At 36.8% G+C, this 14,652-nt stretch overlaps 1 protein-coding gene across 2 annotated transcripts in view; it reads right to left on the bottom strand.

Moving 5' to 3' along the window:
* fstl5 (follistatin-like 5) overlaps positions 1-14,652 on the bottom strand; it is a 122,388-nt gene that overhangs the window by 55,445 nt on the left and 52,291 nt on the right. For both annotated transcript variants that reach the window (XM_084132523.1, XM_084132522.1), the window contains exons 5-6: positions 9,398-9,594; positions 5,294-5,414 (exon numbers count right to left, since the gene is read on the bottom strand). In XM_084132523.1, the coding sequence (XP_083988649.1) occupies positions 5,294-5,414; positions 9,398-9,594 (318 nt within the window). The remainder of the gene's footprint in view (positions 1-5,293; positions 5,415-9,397; positions 9,595-14,652) is intronic.

The following is a 14,652-nucleotide window of genomic DNA, read 5'->3' as shown; positions in this document are numbered from 1 at the left end:
CCTCTCGGGGAACAAACAGAGTGATTTGCTTTCGGCGGCATAAATATTTTCTGCCGGCAGGCCTGGGGTTCGAACCTCCGATCCCCCGCGCGCAAGTCTAAGAATCTACCACTGGACCACAGTGAAGATACATAGACAAAGTCAGCGCGAGTATTATCCACACTGGCGTTTGCTTGCAGGCATGTACCACGTGCTCGTGGGCAGCAAAAAAAAAAAAAAAAACACGTCTGCAGTTGCCTCTCGGGGAACAGACAGAGTGATTTGCATTTTCAGACGCCTGCAAAATGCCAGAATGTGAGAAGAGTGGATATTGCCCAGTTTCAGCGGGGCTGAAAATACTCCATTCTCCTTTCGCCAGTGACGCACGGGAACCGTAGAAACGGTGTTCGGTTGCAGGCAAGCGGGTACTACGCGCTCGCTGGCTGCAAAATGCATCTCTGCAGTCGCCTTCAGGGGACTGACAGAGCAAAGCATTGGCGGCATAAATATATATGCCGCTAGACCGGGATCCGAACCCCGGCCTCCCGTGTGAAAAACCTATAATTCCACCACTGAGCCACAGGGGGATACAGGCTTTTGAAAGCGGCGTCAACATGTATTCTTCGGCGTTTGCTGGCAGGCAAGCGTGTAACAGACTCACTTGCTGCAATAATATTTCCAGTCGCCGAACAGGGAACTGAGAAATGTGAGAGAAAAGAGGTCAGACCGACCAACGGTGGGACTAAGAACACTCTTTTCTCCTTCGCCGGTGAATGACGCGTGCAGAGGCAGGGTAGCTTTTCTTGTAACGTAAAGAAAAACTAATCCCGCCATCCGCTTCCAGGAAGGGCAGCCTCGGAAAGGATGCCCGGCGAGTCCTCAGAGTCACCGTAGGCAATTTGCTCGGAGTGAAGGCGTTCGCCGTCAGCGAGCGCGAGCGCTGCATGAGAAGTCGTCTTGAAAAAGACGCAGCTCTTTTAGGGGTGTGTGTTGCAAAGCGAACACACACACACACACACATACACAAGAACAAAGAATGTAAAGGATATGGCGTCGGAAAGCGCAGCAGGTACGGCGGTAGAAGGCGGCGTTGGCCAGCGGCTTCAAGGGCTCGTCCCGCTGAAGTGCTTGCATCAGACGACGCGTGCTTCCTCGTGATCCAGCGATGCGTGCGCTTCGCTGAAGAGATTAAAATCAAGTGAATCAGCCTTCTCGAGCTCCTTTTATAGAGGTAAGCCACGCCCGTCTCGGCGGGAAGTGGCGAGGAGGGCGCGAAGCGCCCTCATTGGCCTGACGTCACCTCAGGCCTCGCTCGATAGGCTTATGCAGTTGCCGCAGAGCAGCCAATGAGCGAGCAAGCCGTCTCGCCATAGCTGACTGCTGCCGCAACGCGTTTTACATATATGAAAATTAAAGGATAATTTTTTGCTTCAGTGTTTCGTGAAAAGAGACTTTTCCCGTAGCGTTTTGGTTAAAACGCAGTACGAGAGAACTCTCGTAAGAGAACAGCTGCTTGACTCACACACAGAGAGCAATTTTATCACTGGAGGTCAGGTAGCTGTCTTATTGACCGTTATTGTTATACATTATTGATGGGCTGTATATAATTAGCCATAGTTTTTTAAAATCTTGTAAATGATAAAAAAAAGACACCATTCTGTTTTGGAAATCAATCCGTTTTCTTGCTGCAGTGTTTGTGTATAAATTGCAATACATAATACACATCATGAACAAGATTAATGAGTTTCATTCTATGAATCAATTTCTGATATGGTTTATTTGCATCATTTTGTATTTTATCGCTGTATGTGGGCTGAAACAAATTACATAGAATGGTGAAACTGCTCACAGTAGCATTAACCTCTCCATCTTGCCTACACTTGACTACTATCTCACAGGAGACAGATCACTGACTTTGCTTCTATCAAAAGTTGCCATATTACATCAATGCTCATTTGCATAAAGTTCAACTTTTCTCAACTCAACTTTGTTGGACATGCCCATATTAAATGAATGATTCCGTGTTGCTTTAATGTTGCAGATCGCTATCAGTGTGAATATACATGGAGTGAACAGGGTCAATGAGGTTAGACCTTTTTACATTTTGAGAAAATGGTTTGGAGCGGGTGCCCATGTGATGGAAAAAGAAGCCAGGATCTGGTGAACCTGAGAAGCTCATATCAGTGGGTAAATTTCACACTGAAGGTCGAAACCGACTAAACACATTCAGATATTCACATTCTCATACATGTCGTGGCAGATATCTAAAGCACCATCTCACAGCATGAACTCTAATGCTGTTGGTACAACCAACATGCACTGTTTATAAAGTAGTATTCTTCAAACTCTTCAAAAACATTTGTTCAAAGCATCAGGAGCTGGAAACAGACAGTGTGAAGGAGTTCTCTGAAGGTGTCTGACAAAATGTCATGTAATCTTTTTATCTTTAAGTTTAGAAGAATAGCAAAAGTAGCAAGACATTTATTTATTTATTTATTTATTTATTTATTTATTTATTTATTTATTTATTTATTTATTTATTTATTTATTTGCCTGTAGGGCTGTTCCCACCTCATCCAAACTCCCGCTGAGATCGGAGTAAATGCACGGAGACAGACAAAGGCAGTGATTCTCATTCTAAAATCTACTTCCTGTCTGAAAAGCTGCTTTTTGCTCAAAAACACAGTGTGTAACAACGGGATTCTCGGAAAAGTGCTCTATGCATTGTTGTCCTTTCTTTATTTTTTTATCCCATCCTAACATGAACAAACAATGAACAATGCAACTAACGTTAACAAAGATAAATACTGTAACAAATGTATTGCTCATAGTTAGTTCACGTTAGTTAATACTGTACAATAACATGATAACAAATTAAACATTATTGTAAAGTGTTATCTATATATGTGTTTTTTTTAATTCTATTATGCTAACCAAGGCTGCATCCTTTTTTGTAATTTATATATCACACACACTATTAAGTTTGGGGTCAGGAATATTTTAATACTTTTATTCAGCTACAATGTATTAAATTGATAAAAAAACACCATCTCCAATTGACTTAAATTAAAATGTTACACAATATTTGGTTAACACTTTACAATAAGGTTCATTAGTTAACAACCTTAGTTAACATGAACTAAGAATGAACAATACTTCTTCAGCATTTATAAATCTCAATTAATATTGATTTCAACATTTACTAATACGTTATTGAAATCAAAGGTTGTATTTGTTAACATTAGTTAATGCACTGTGGACTAACATGAACAAACAATGAACAGCTGTATTTTTATTAACTCACATTAACAAAGATTAATAAATACTGTAACAAATATATTGCTCATTGTTAGTTCATGTTAGTTAATACATTAACTAATGTTAACTTGTGAACCTTATTGTAAAGTGTTACCAATATTTGAATTCATATTTAAATGTTTTATAAATGCTGTTCATTTGAACCTTCTAGTCATCAAAGAACCCAGAAACAAAAATGTATCACAGTATCACAAGTAATGGCTGCTAAATAAGTACATAAATACGTTTATAAATACATTTATAAATTACAAAAAAAGGATGCATCCTTGGTTAGCATAATAGATTTAAAAAACAAACAAACAAAGAAAAAAAACAAAAAAACATTAACATTAACAAACTTTTGAACAGCAGTGTGTGTGGTCCTAGTAAACCCTACATTATGGGGACAACATGTCTCCACAAAGATTACGATATCCAAATTCCTTGTCCTTGTGGGGATATTTTTTGGTCCCCGTGAGGAAAACAGTTTATAAATAATTCTATATGATCCTTTTTAAAAATATAAAAATGCAGAAAGTTTTCTGTGATGGGTAGGTTTAGGGTTGGGGGATAGAATATACAGGTTGCACAGTATAAAAGTCATTCTGTACATGGAATGTCCCCATAAAACATGAAAACCCAATGTGTGTGTATGTGTGCGTGTGTGTGTATACATTCGAAATATATTTCTATAAAATAGAAAAATGTATCATAAAACCAGAGGACCGGCTCAGTTTAGTGAGGTCAGTCTTGTCCACCTCTTCAACATAAAACATCTTTCATCAGCTTGATTACTACAGGCACTCCATGGAGTCTGGGCGTTCATCTACTTTAGCAAAATAACTTAGTTTCCAGGCTGACACAAATGCTCTATACCAAATGTTACTTGCATCTTGAGTCATGCAGTTAATTAGTGTGCCTCAGTTTCTCTTCAGCAAATCCGTTAATGAGTACACGAAAGAGGAAAATGGTACTCAGGCCGCCACTGTTCAGTGGCTTACTGAAAAATGTGACTGTAGACTTCAATTAGAGCTTAATTAGGATCCATTCACCTTTACGATGACCGCAAGATCTGACTTTCTAACAGTGGGTTGTCAGAGTCACAGTCCATTTCAGAGGCCGTTGACCCAGTGGAATGGACTAACAGAGAAATGTCACTTCATTACATTTTTAATGCCAATGGTCTGAACTTGCTATGAAGAGCAGGGCTGGAATCCAAGAACCTGGATATTGCAATATTTTACTGGAACCTAATGATTTTCATGATGTTTGGCTCTGTTCGCAGTTTTTTAACGCCACTAACGGAGCACTGCACTGAAACTGAAGCATTTTTTTTCCTACTATGGAAGTCAATGGGGTCAATCAACTGTCTTCAAAATATCTTCCTTTGTGTTCAGCAGAAGAAAGAAATTCATACAGGTTTGAAACAACTTGTAAATGAGTAAATGATGACAGAATTTGTGTTTTTAAGTTAACTATTCCTTTAAGTCCTCAGTAGTTGCAGTTTGATTTGTGAACAATTGACTGAGTTAGCTGAATCAGTCAAAAAACGTAAAAATCGAAGACAACAATAACAAAAAATCTGTCGTTAACAAACTTGACTTGAACAAATCAGTGTTTCTCGACTTACTGAACTGCAAGTCATTGCTTTCATCATGTCTAATTGGAATAAGAACGAGAACAGTTAACTTCCTCACACGTCCAATCACTAATAAAAAAGAGACTAATCTACTTCCTGTGAGAATGAACACATATCCATATCCAAAATATCCAAAACACATATCCAAAATATTGCACAATGAAAATAAACTTGCTCACATCTGTAACCGAGACTGAAAATGTGTTCAGTTTCTTCATGAAAATACTGCAATTATCCATTGTGCTATTAACAAATGACACTGAAAATAAGTGTCACAGTTACTGAATGTGCATTCAGCCATGACGGTGCTAATTATGCAGCTGAAAATTTCTCTCAGCTTTGTTCACTTTCAACACTTTATGAAAACCCAACACTCACCAAAAGCTGCGTAGAACTCCTCTCTAGTTAGGTGTTCGTCATCGTTGACGTCGTTAAATTTGAACAGGTCGAACAGGGTGCACTCTGATGCCGTCCTGCTCAGACCTTCCTGCTTGATGACCTGCATGACAACAAGATTAAAGATCAAAACATTAAAGAGATTAAATCCAGAGCAGCACCTACTGTATAACATGATTACTTACCAGCGCAAATGTGTTTTGTGCAGTGAATGTTGCTCAAGGAAATACTAACAAAGGATGTTCACATTTAAGGACATGTTTGTTTACACAACTTTGGTGCCGTCTTGGGCCTCCACCACATGACGTCTGATGTAAAATCTCCATCCTGAAGCAAAACTTCTCTAGTGTACCATTCTGAATAATTAAAGATGTGATTCCTATCTGCATCAGACATTGTGCATCCTGTCGGCTGGCAAACATCCAGAAGTGAGCAAGATTTTATAACAGCCTTATGCTGGAAAACATGAGGGATTACTGTAAAACGTTCTATCATTCATCCATGCCAGAAATATCTGATAGTAATTACAGTTAGAGAAAGAAAGCTGGAGGGATTTTTGATAATAAATGTTAGGGGTTAGATTCACTGTTAAGATTTGGAAAATGCCTTGAGCATATGCGGTATGAACAATCATATTTAACTTGGTGACTGGTGGTCAATGGATTCAAAACTTACCGAAAGTGATATAAACTATATACATTATGTGGTTTATATGGTATATATATATATATATATATATATATATATATATATATATATATATATATATATATATATACCTGATATGAAGACTTCAGATGCAAAAGCCTCTAAGTGCCATCTGAAATTTTCTTCTAGAATGATAATTTTTATCAAGCTTGTATGTCTATGTTCAGTTATTTCACTTTAATGGCAATGAAAATGACCTATTAATTGTAATTAAAGTGAAATTACTGAACCTAAATATACGAGCTTGATAAAAATGCTAATTTTAGAAGAAAATTTCAGATGGCACTTAGAGGCTTTTGCATCTGAAGTCTTCATATATATACCATGTCCTGAAAGCTTTAGCATACCTAGTGCTAAGACTGACCCACACTGACTTATATTACTAAAACCAGACCTGTGTGTTCAGATTCAATCCTGTCCTTTTATTATCTGTTGCCATCTCTAATCTTCTTACAGAGACTTGATACCAGCACAGAAACGGATTCAACACCTTTACTTTCTCCTCTTTTGCTTTACAGTGTTGATTTACCATTTACTTCGAAGACAAACCAAACAAACAAGCAAACTTTCAAATGCTGAAATTTGTTGATGCACCTCTTTGATATGCGCGCCGCATGCTACAGGCGATGTCAGCAAAGTTTTCCATAATGAACGACTCTCTACATCCAATCCACCGTGCTTAATGAAATCCCAGAACAGCTTTAGGCATGTACTTATTCTATCACTTTCAAATATAAACACTTCTAGATGCACAAAAATGCAGGAAAAAAGTTAGTTCTGGAAAAAAGTTTTTGAGCATCATTTGTTTGAAGATGCAACTTTGTTTAATATTTTGCATTGGATGTAGTGAAGCACACATTTTTAAAGTGTCTTAAGCATGTTTTGGTGGCATTATATACAAATGGTATTTTATACCATGTACTGTATATTTTAAGGCTTGGTATTAAATATATAAAAATTTTGCATTAAGTGGTTTCCAGAATGACACTATGTATTAAATATGCCTATATTATGTTAATATAAATAAATTATTAAATATATGATATGGCATCAATAACAATACTCATTCATTAAGTCAGAAAGGGTTCATGGACTGTCCCTTTACTTTCTGCATGAATATTATTCCAGGTGTACCAGAAGACCTACAGAGTTGAGCAGAATACTGATACAGTTTAATTGCTCTATTAGAGCAAAATGCTTTGATTTTGCTGCAAGGCATTTCACAATATGTTCCCATTCCTAACAACTTTTCAACCTTGCAGTAGCTTCATGTCAAAAGGCCAAGCTTTTGTATTCAGGGTCGGTCCAAATTTTCACTTTTTACATTGTCTTCAATCTGCCATGCATGAAAAGAGATCTATTCTTCTTCCACTGAGAATGAAGAAATATGCAAATGACATGAAAATATTGCACAATGAAATTGAAATGGCTCACGCCTATAACCGAGAGTGAAAGTGCGTTCAGAGTTTTCTCTCTGGAGAAATATGAATAATTTCATATTTTGCTCATTTTGCTATGCACAGTATCTCTATGGACAGGTGTAATCTTTCTGCCGCAGGACAAGATAAAGCACAACTGACCTGGGATCAGTTTATGAACGAGTTATTAAAAATAGAGACAAGCTCACCTGCTCATTTGCCATTTCAAATTAATTCAATAGAATGTGGGAAAAGTGATCCCCAGCTATTTTCATAACATATCAGATTCAAACATTAGATATTGTATTATTGTAAACAAACGAAAACAACGTGTATTTGCATAAAGGCTTTGATTGGACTTCATAATTTATTTTGCCTTTTTGTAAACTTAAAATAGTACACCCAAAAATTTAAATTCTGTCATTACAGAGTTATATAGATAATTACATTATCATTTACTCATCCTCATGTCTTTCCAAACCTGTATGACTTTATTTCTTCTGTGGAACACAAAAGAAGATATTCTGAAGACTGTTGATAACCAAACAGTCTATCCGCATTGACTTGAATTGTTTTTTGTCCATACAATAGAAAGTCAATGGGAACAAAAACTGTTAAGTTAGCAACATTCTTTAAAATATCTTCTTTTGTGTTCCACAAAAGAATTAAAGTCATACAGGTTTGGAAAGACATGAGGGTGAGTAAAATGCATCAAGAAAACCCATAACTGCTGCTTTTGAGAAATTGCTCTCACAAACCCTTATTTCCTATGTTTTCCCTTTTCTTTACTCTTGCAATTTCATTAAAACCTCATATACACTATTGGAAAAAAGGGGGTCAAGACAAAAATATGACAAAATATGTAATGGACTTTTAACGGTCTTAACCATTTTAATCTCAAAACACTGGTCAGGAAATGAGCAATAATTGGGACAAATACTGTAGATAAAGTAACTTAGCACCTTTGTTTTCTTTAAATGTTTAAGATGAGTGGGTAAACTTGTAGACAGCTTTTTACAGAATGAAAACTCAGTGTTGTTCCACTCAATGTTGATGGCTTAAAACAGTTCATGAGAAGTTAAAAAATGCCTCCCAGTTCATTTTGAGTTTAATGTGAGATCAGGGTTCAAATCTGGAATCTGACCAGGCCAGCCTTGATGGACTTCTTGGTTGTCTTTGAAATTTGGGCAGGAACATTGTCTTGTTGAAAAATAATATTTGATCATTGATCATTTGGGAAGCAAGCCATTCTGCAATATTATCCTGTACTCCAAAGCATTAAATTACTTTTCAGAGTGAAGCTCACCAATACCAGCAGCTAAAAAGGCTCCCCACTCAATGACAGCTCTTTCTCCATTATTCACTATGGTAGAGATGCATTTATTATTAGATGCATTTATTATTATATTTCTCAAAGTCACGATCTGGAGCATCACCATGCAACTCCTGTTTCATCGTGATTCTTCACTCCACACACAACTTCCCATATTCTGCCGAAAACTTCATTCTGTCTTTGATGTTTTTCTGAGACAAGCAGCAATGGCATTTTAAGAAGTGCATTTGCTTAAATTTGGCTAATTTCCTGACCAATAATTTGTGGTTAAGACAGTGTATATGTTAGCAGTTAATTCTACCTTGGTGACATATAATTCAGCATATCATAAATACTCAGATGTTTTCATGTGCAAGGCATAAAAACATGTATGAAAGATTAAAACAGCAAAGGTTTAAAATGATAAATGATAGCTCACTCAACAGGCCCAAAACAATCTTTATCGTTGAACCCTACAACATCTCTATTTTTCTCTTTTATCAGAAAACTGACCTCTTCTGTTGGTTTGAAAATGGTCATTAAGATGACAGATACACGTTAAGAAGGTCAAAAGACCCCACTTAAATACGTCAATTAAACGGGTGAAAGAAAAGAGACTGATTTTGTTATGATCTTGAACTGTCTTACCTGTGAGAGCTCACTGCTGTCAACTCTTCCACTACCATCTGCGTCAAAGCGCTTGAACATCATGTCCACCAGATGCTTCCTAGTTGCCATATCCTTCTCACGGCTGCCATGGTTACCAGAGGTCAAGTACCTCTGAGCGTGTAAGTCCAACATCTTGGTCTTCAATTTTTTATAATCTCCCAGACGACAGTTATCATCTGTGAAGAGTGGGAGAGAAATGGTGATCAGATCAGTGATGGATATGGAGATGGATTCACGGTTCTGCAGCATTACTAATTCATCAATACTGTGGCAATATGAAGCCCTTTTTACAAATGGTCATGTGAGGAATTCTAACAGGTCTGTCATGTAAATAAATGATGAGAATTTGCAGATTTGGTGGATCTCACAAGAAGAATCAGACGAACTTGAGGATTTCCACATGCATTTTCATTTATACATTTGGTAGGCACTTTCATCAAATGTTAATTATTAGCGCATTCAAAGCATATGTTTTAACATTCTGCATTCCCTGGGAATCAAACCCTCAACCTCTGTTATATAAATATAAAAAAAATCTGTTTTCTGTGAATGCGTGAGACTTCTGATTCATTAGCCGCTATAGGCAAATAACTAGAATAACAAAGTGCAGTAAATGGAAAAACTATTTGTCCTACAAACCAGCGTGTTGATTACGATAATAACGTAAAATAATATGATAACGAATACCAGTTTGCAATATCAAGCAGCATACAACTAAAATAACATGAAGCGAATGACACCAGAAGCCTAGCACATTTAAGTTACAGTTGGCTGCGCCTGTTCTTATGTTAAAGGTGGATACAACAGTTCAGTATACATGAAGTTAATATTGAATACCTTACATTTTAGATACAATATTACCACTTACTTTGTTTTGTTCCGCCAATGCATTTTAGTTTCAAACAAAACCTCTGTACTAAAACAGAACCACTGTACATCTCCGAGCAACACAAATTAGTCTAACGTTTATTTAATTCTGAATGATTTGGCATTTTGAATGAATGATTCAGTGATTCACTTATTTAATTCCTGAATAAATCAGCGTTTTTGAAGAAAAAAAAGGTTGGACAAATGATTCAGTAACTCATAATAACAGTCTTGTGTTTCATTCCTAAATAATCAGCGTTTATGAACAAATATTTTCAATAAATGATTAAATGACTCACTCATGAAGACAACCAACTGGTGTAACTATGTAATTTGAATTACAAGAACAGCATGCATAAATTAGAGGTAGTACATCTGATGATAAAAAACAGCTATTCTAAATCTTCAAACAGCTCAATCATTATGTCTATCAATATAATGACAAAACACCATACTGCTGTCCCGACAATGCTAATGGGTTGCAGAAGAATCGCTCGGTGTTAGGCAAACACAGCAGAGGAGGAAAGACTCTGTGCATTATTCTAGACTTCGTGTTTAAGAAAGCACTGGAAAGGTGGCATAGGGACTTAAAACAGTTGCTGGAAACAATGGTTGGGAAGTCTTGTCAAAAAGCATTTGACAATATTTGAGATGTTTTTGTCGTTATATGTAGCTCAGGTGGTGCAGTGTGGCTTCTTGTGAGAATACCGATGTTGTTTCTGGAGCATAAGAGATGGATAATGAAAGGCAGAAACAGAAATGAAAGCAAAAGAGGGAGAAAGAAAGAGGTTAAGGAAAAGCAGCTGGTTTTAAAAACTGTCAAACTAGTTTCACTGACAGATGTCAAGTCATTCACAGCTCATCTCCACATGACTGCACCACTAACTGCAATGTGTGTGTGTGATATACTGAGATATATGAATATACGTGTCTGAGCCTGGTGTTGTGTGCATGCGTGCTGATCAGCCAAAGCGTGCCACACATCACAAAATGGCCTCTACTTTGACAAGCCACCGTGGCAGGAAAGCTTCCTTCCCTAGAAATGTCAGAATGAATAAAAGATAAATGGCTGTCTACCGACTACCTTGCCCAGAGGAGATGAAGGTCAGTGTCATCAAACCTATGTGTGCGTGCACGTTTGCACACACGGCACATTAGCATTCCCATATTTTGGCTCGTGGCAAATGAGGAACTGCATGTCTTCTATCATATTCCAGAATTGCAGATGTGTGACTGGGGGAATATTTATACTGCATCATCCACCTGTGATTTGACAGCTGTAGAGTTCCAGCAATGTTGTTATACCGTGCAAAAGGAAAAATTCTGAAATGTGTGGAAAACTGGAGATTTCTAGAATCAGAGCTACATGAATGAGCAGCATTTCAACAGGAGCCTATCCACGTGTCTTTTGATTTTTAGTGTGGACTGAAGCTGTGAGAAACCATGTTTGTGGGAAAAAAAAACGCACCAAAGATTCATTAGCAGTACATATATTATAGTGACACAACTGGTTATTGAAAAAATAACGACTGTTTCCGAAAACAGAAACCCACAGTATTTTTTTTGGCTTTTGTTTTCTTCAAAACACATTTTTCTTGTGACCTTAACTTAACTTAAAAAAAAAAAAAAAAAGCAACAGTATCTTGTGTTTTTCTTTTGTTCTGTTAAAGATTCATTATTTGCAACATCTATTGTATATTTACTGTAACAGGATTTCAGGGCTAAAAGTCTTCAGAGTTTCAAGAGGTCCATTTATTTTCCCAGAAACAGTTTGAACAATCAAAGGTCCTAAAATAACTTACTGTACAATGCAGTCAATATGTTTGGATATGTATATGAAATTTAGGGATGCAAAACTAGTAAGCCGAGAATTATTTTCATGTTATGGCTGATAACCAATAAATGGCAGATAGCATGCAGAGGTCTGTAATTTTTATCATAGGTACACTTCAACTATGAGAGACGGAATCTAAAACAAAAATCCAGAAAATCACATTGTATGATTTTTAAATAATTAATTTGCATTTTATTGCATGACATAAGTATATGACTGTGTCATATATATATATATAAACACAGAATAAATCGTAAAGAATCCACAATCTCTCCAAGACTGCTGATTTATCTGGGATACTATCATCACAAGTAATTATTCAGTTCCATTCTGATTTATTTGCATACCACACAAGATAAATGACTTCAAAGCAGCTTTAAAAGAGGACAGTGTTAATTGCTCAGACTGGCAGTTATGTTTTAAGAGAACATTGACTGGACAAACACCAAAAGTACCACTGTCATGACATTCCTGTCCACTGTTCATGAGATTGTGCATCTTTTCATGGCATATGCCACTTCAAATGCTCAAGTTCATAATATGAAGGAAAAAAACGGTATATTAAATAATGATAAATTACTTGTGGAAAAGCATAATAAACTAAATAAATAATCTGTTCTGCATTAGATGCTTATATGCTTCATATTTTGTAAAGAATGCTGAAGTGCGAGCCAGTACATAAGGTATGTAGGGTGTTATACAAAAGATGAAACGTCTACACAACAGCAATAGGTTTTACTTATAGCAAGAACACAAATCAGAAAGGCATTGTTTCCAACTGATCTATCTATGCATTCTCTCTCCAACTTTCTCCCACAGAGGAGCACATTTACAAAGTTCTTCAATGACCTTCCTGTCTTTATTTGTTCAACCTTCATCCCTCAGAGAGTTTCTTATGGATGAAGGCTATTAAATATATATCCGTCCTCCAATGTACGACACAACCGGGACCTCTAGTACTACAGAAGGTCACTGATAATGGACCGATCATGCAACTGTTTCTCATCTCAGTAAACACACGTGAGCGCCAGGTCCGGTGGAAATAGCACTCCATCCATGTCTAACAAGAAACCAGATTCATCCTCTTGTGTGTTCCTGAATAAATTATAGTATGATGGCATTGCTCACATAGGACGTGCAGTTGATGGCTGTGACCCGTGGCCCGGCAGCGAGAAGCGTGCTATGGCTGGTTGCCCATTCTGATGGGAATTTTGGGTCATATTACTTTGCAAAAGTGAGAAGCTGCAATAAACAAGTTTGTGATGGGCAATTCAAGACACGTAGACAAATAAAAGTGTTAGGCTGCATGTGTCTAGCTGTGGCAAGCTGCTGTTAATTATAATTGGGGTAATAATTTTACGCTAAGAAATGACGTCACAATATGCATTCACCTAAATATAGTCCTGAACAATGATAGTTCACTCCTTAGACCACACACAATAAATCTTTCATTTAAAACTGTTTACTAATTTAAAACCTTGAACCCCCTCCTCCTCACCCCCAAAGAAATGTTTTCAGCACATTATAATGTGAATATTATAATGATTTCTTTAAAACAAGGTTTTGTCTAGCCTACTGTATATTCAAAGTTCGTCCTGACAGTTCTTGTTAAAATTTCTTGTTAAAAACTTTAATTTGATGTCCTTACATTTAAATTCTATATTCTGTTTGCTACCCCAATTCAAATTCAGAAAATAAATTGGAACATAAAAATCATTCTCAATTCAGTTTAATGTGACATCAGCACACAACCCTGCACTTCACAGTTTGCCTATGTGCCAGAGCCTCTTAAAACTGTTCAGAATATCTGTATTCTTTGACAAGCATTACACAAATGCAGCATTAAGCACAAAGTCATTTAGTACAAGCCATAAAACCACTCAAGTGGCCTGCATGGTTCACTTTGAAGCAAAACTTGACACGTCCAGGCTGCCCAGAGGAATGACACCGGAAAAGCATTTGATCTCTCTCCATTTGAAATTGGTTTAGACGGCCACCTGCATTCATATCTGCATGTTTGATCCACTTCGTGTGATGTATGTGACCCTGATTCACTTTGAAAACCACACTGGTAAATCTAGTTAGATCAGATGAAATTCAGTCCTGTCAGACTGTGGGTTTAATATGGTGGAATTAATAAAAACAGCTTGAGGGCTTGTTAACATTAACAAGCCAATTTTATCATTTAGATAATTCATTAAGAAATAATAATAAAACGGGCATAAAATAAGTCATTACTTTGGGGGGAATATTACAGATAAAATATCATTACTCAGCTGAGATCACTCAGCGGCACCTTTAATGTTTTTTTTTTCTTCTTGGCCTTCTCCATTGTTTCATCATTTACTCACCTTCATATCAGTTAAAACCTGTAACCTTCTGTGGAACACAAAATTAAATATTTTGAAGAACTGTTTTTGTACATACATTGAAAGACAACTGGGTCCAAAACAACACTGGACCCCTCCGACTTTCACTGTAAGTAATAAATAAATAAATAAATTCAAAATGAAAGTTTCACAGAACAAATGCA

This window comes from Abramis brama (assembly GCF_963993115.1).
Source record: "Abramis brama genome assembly, chromosome: 13".
Lineage (NCBI taxonomy): Eukaryota > Metazoa > Chordata > Actinopteri > Cypriniformes > Leuciscidae > Abramis > Abramis brama.
Note: the sequence above shows the minus strand (reverse complement) of the source record. Positions and strands in the feature narration are given on the sequence as shown.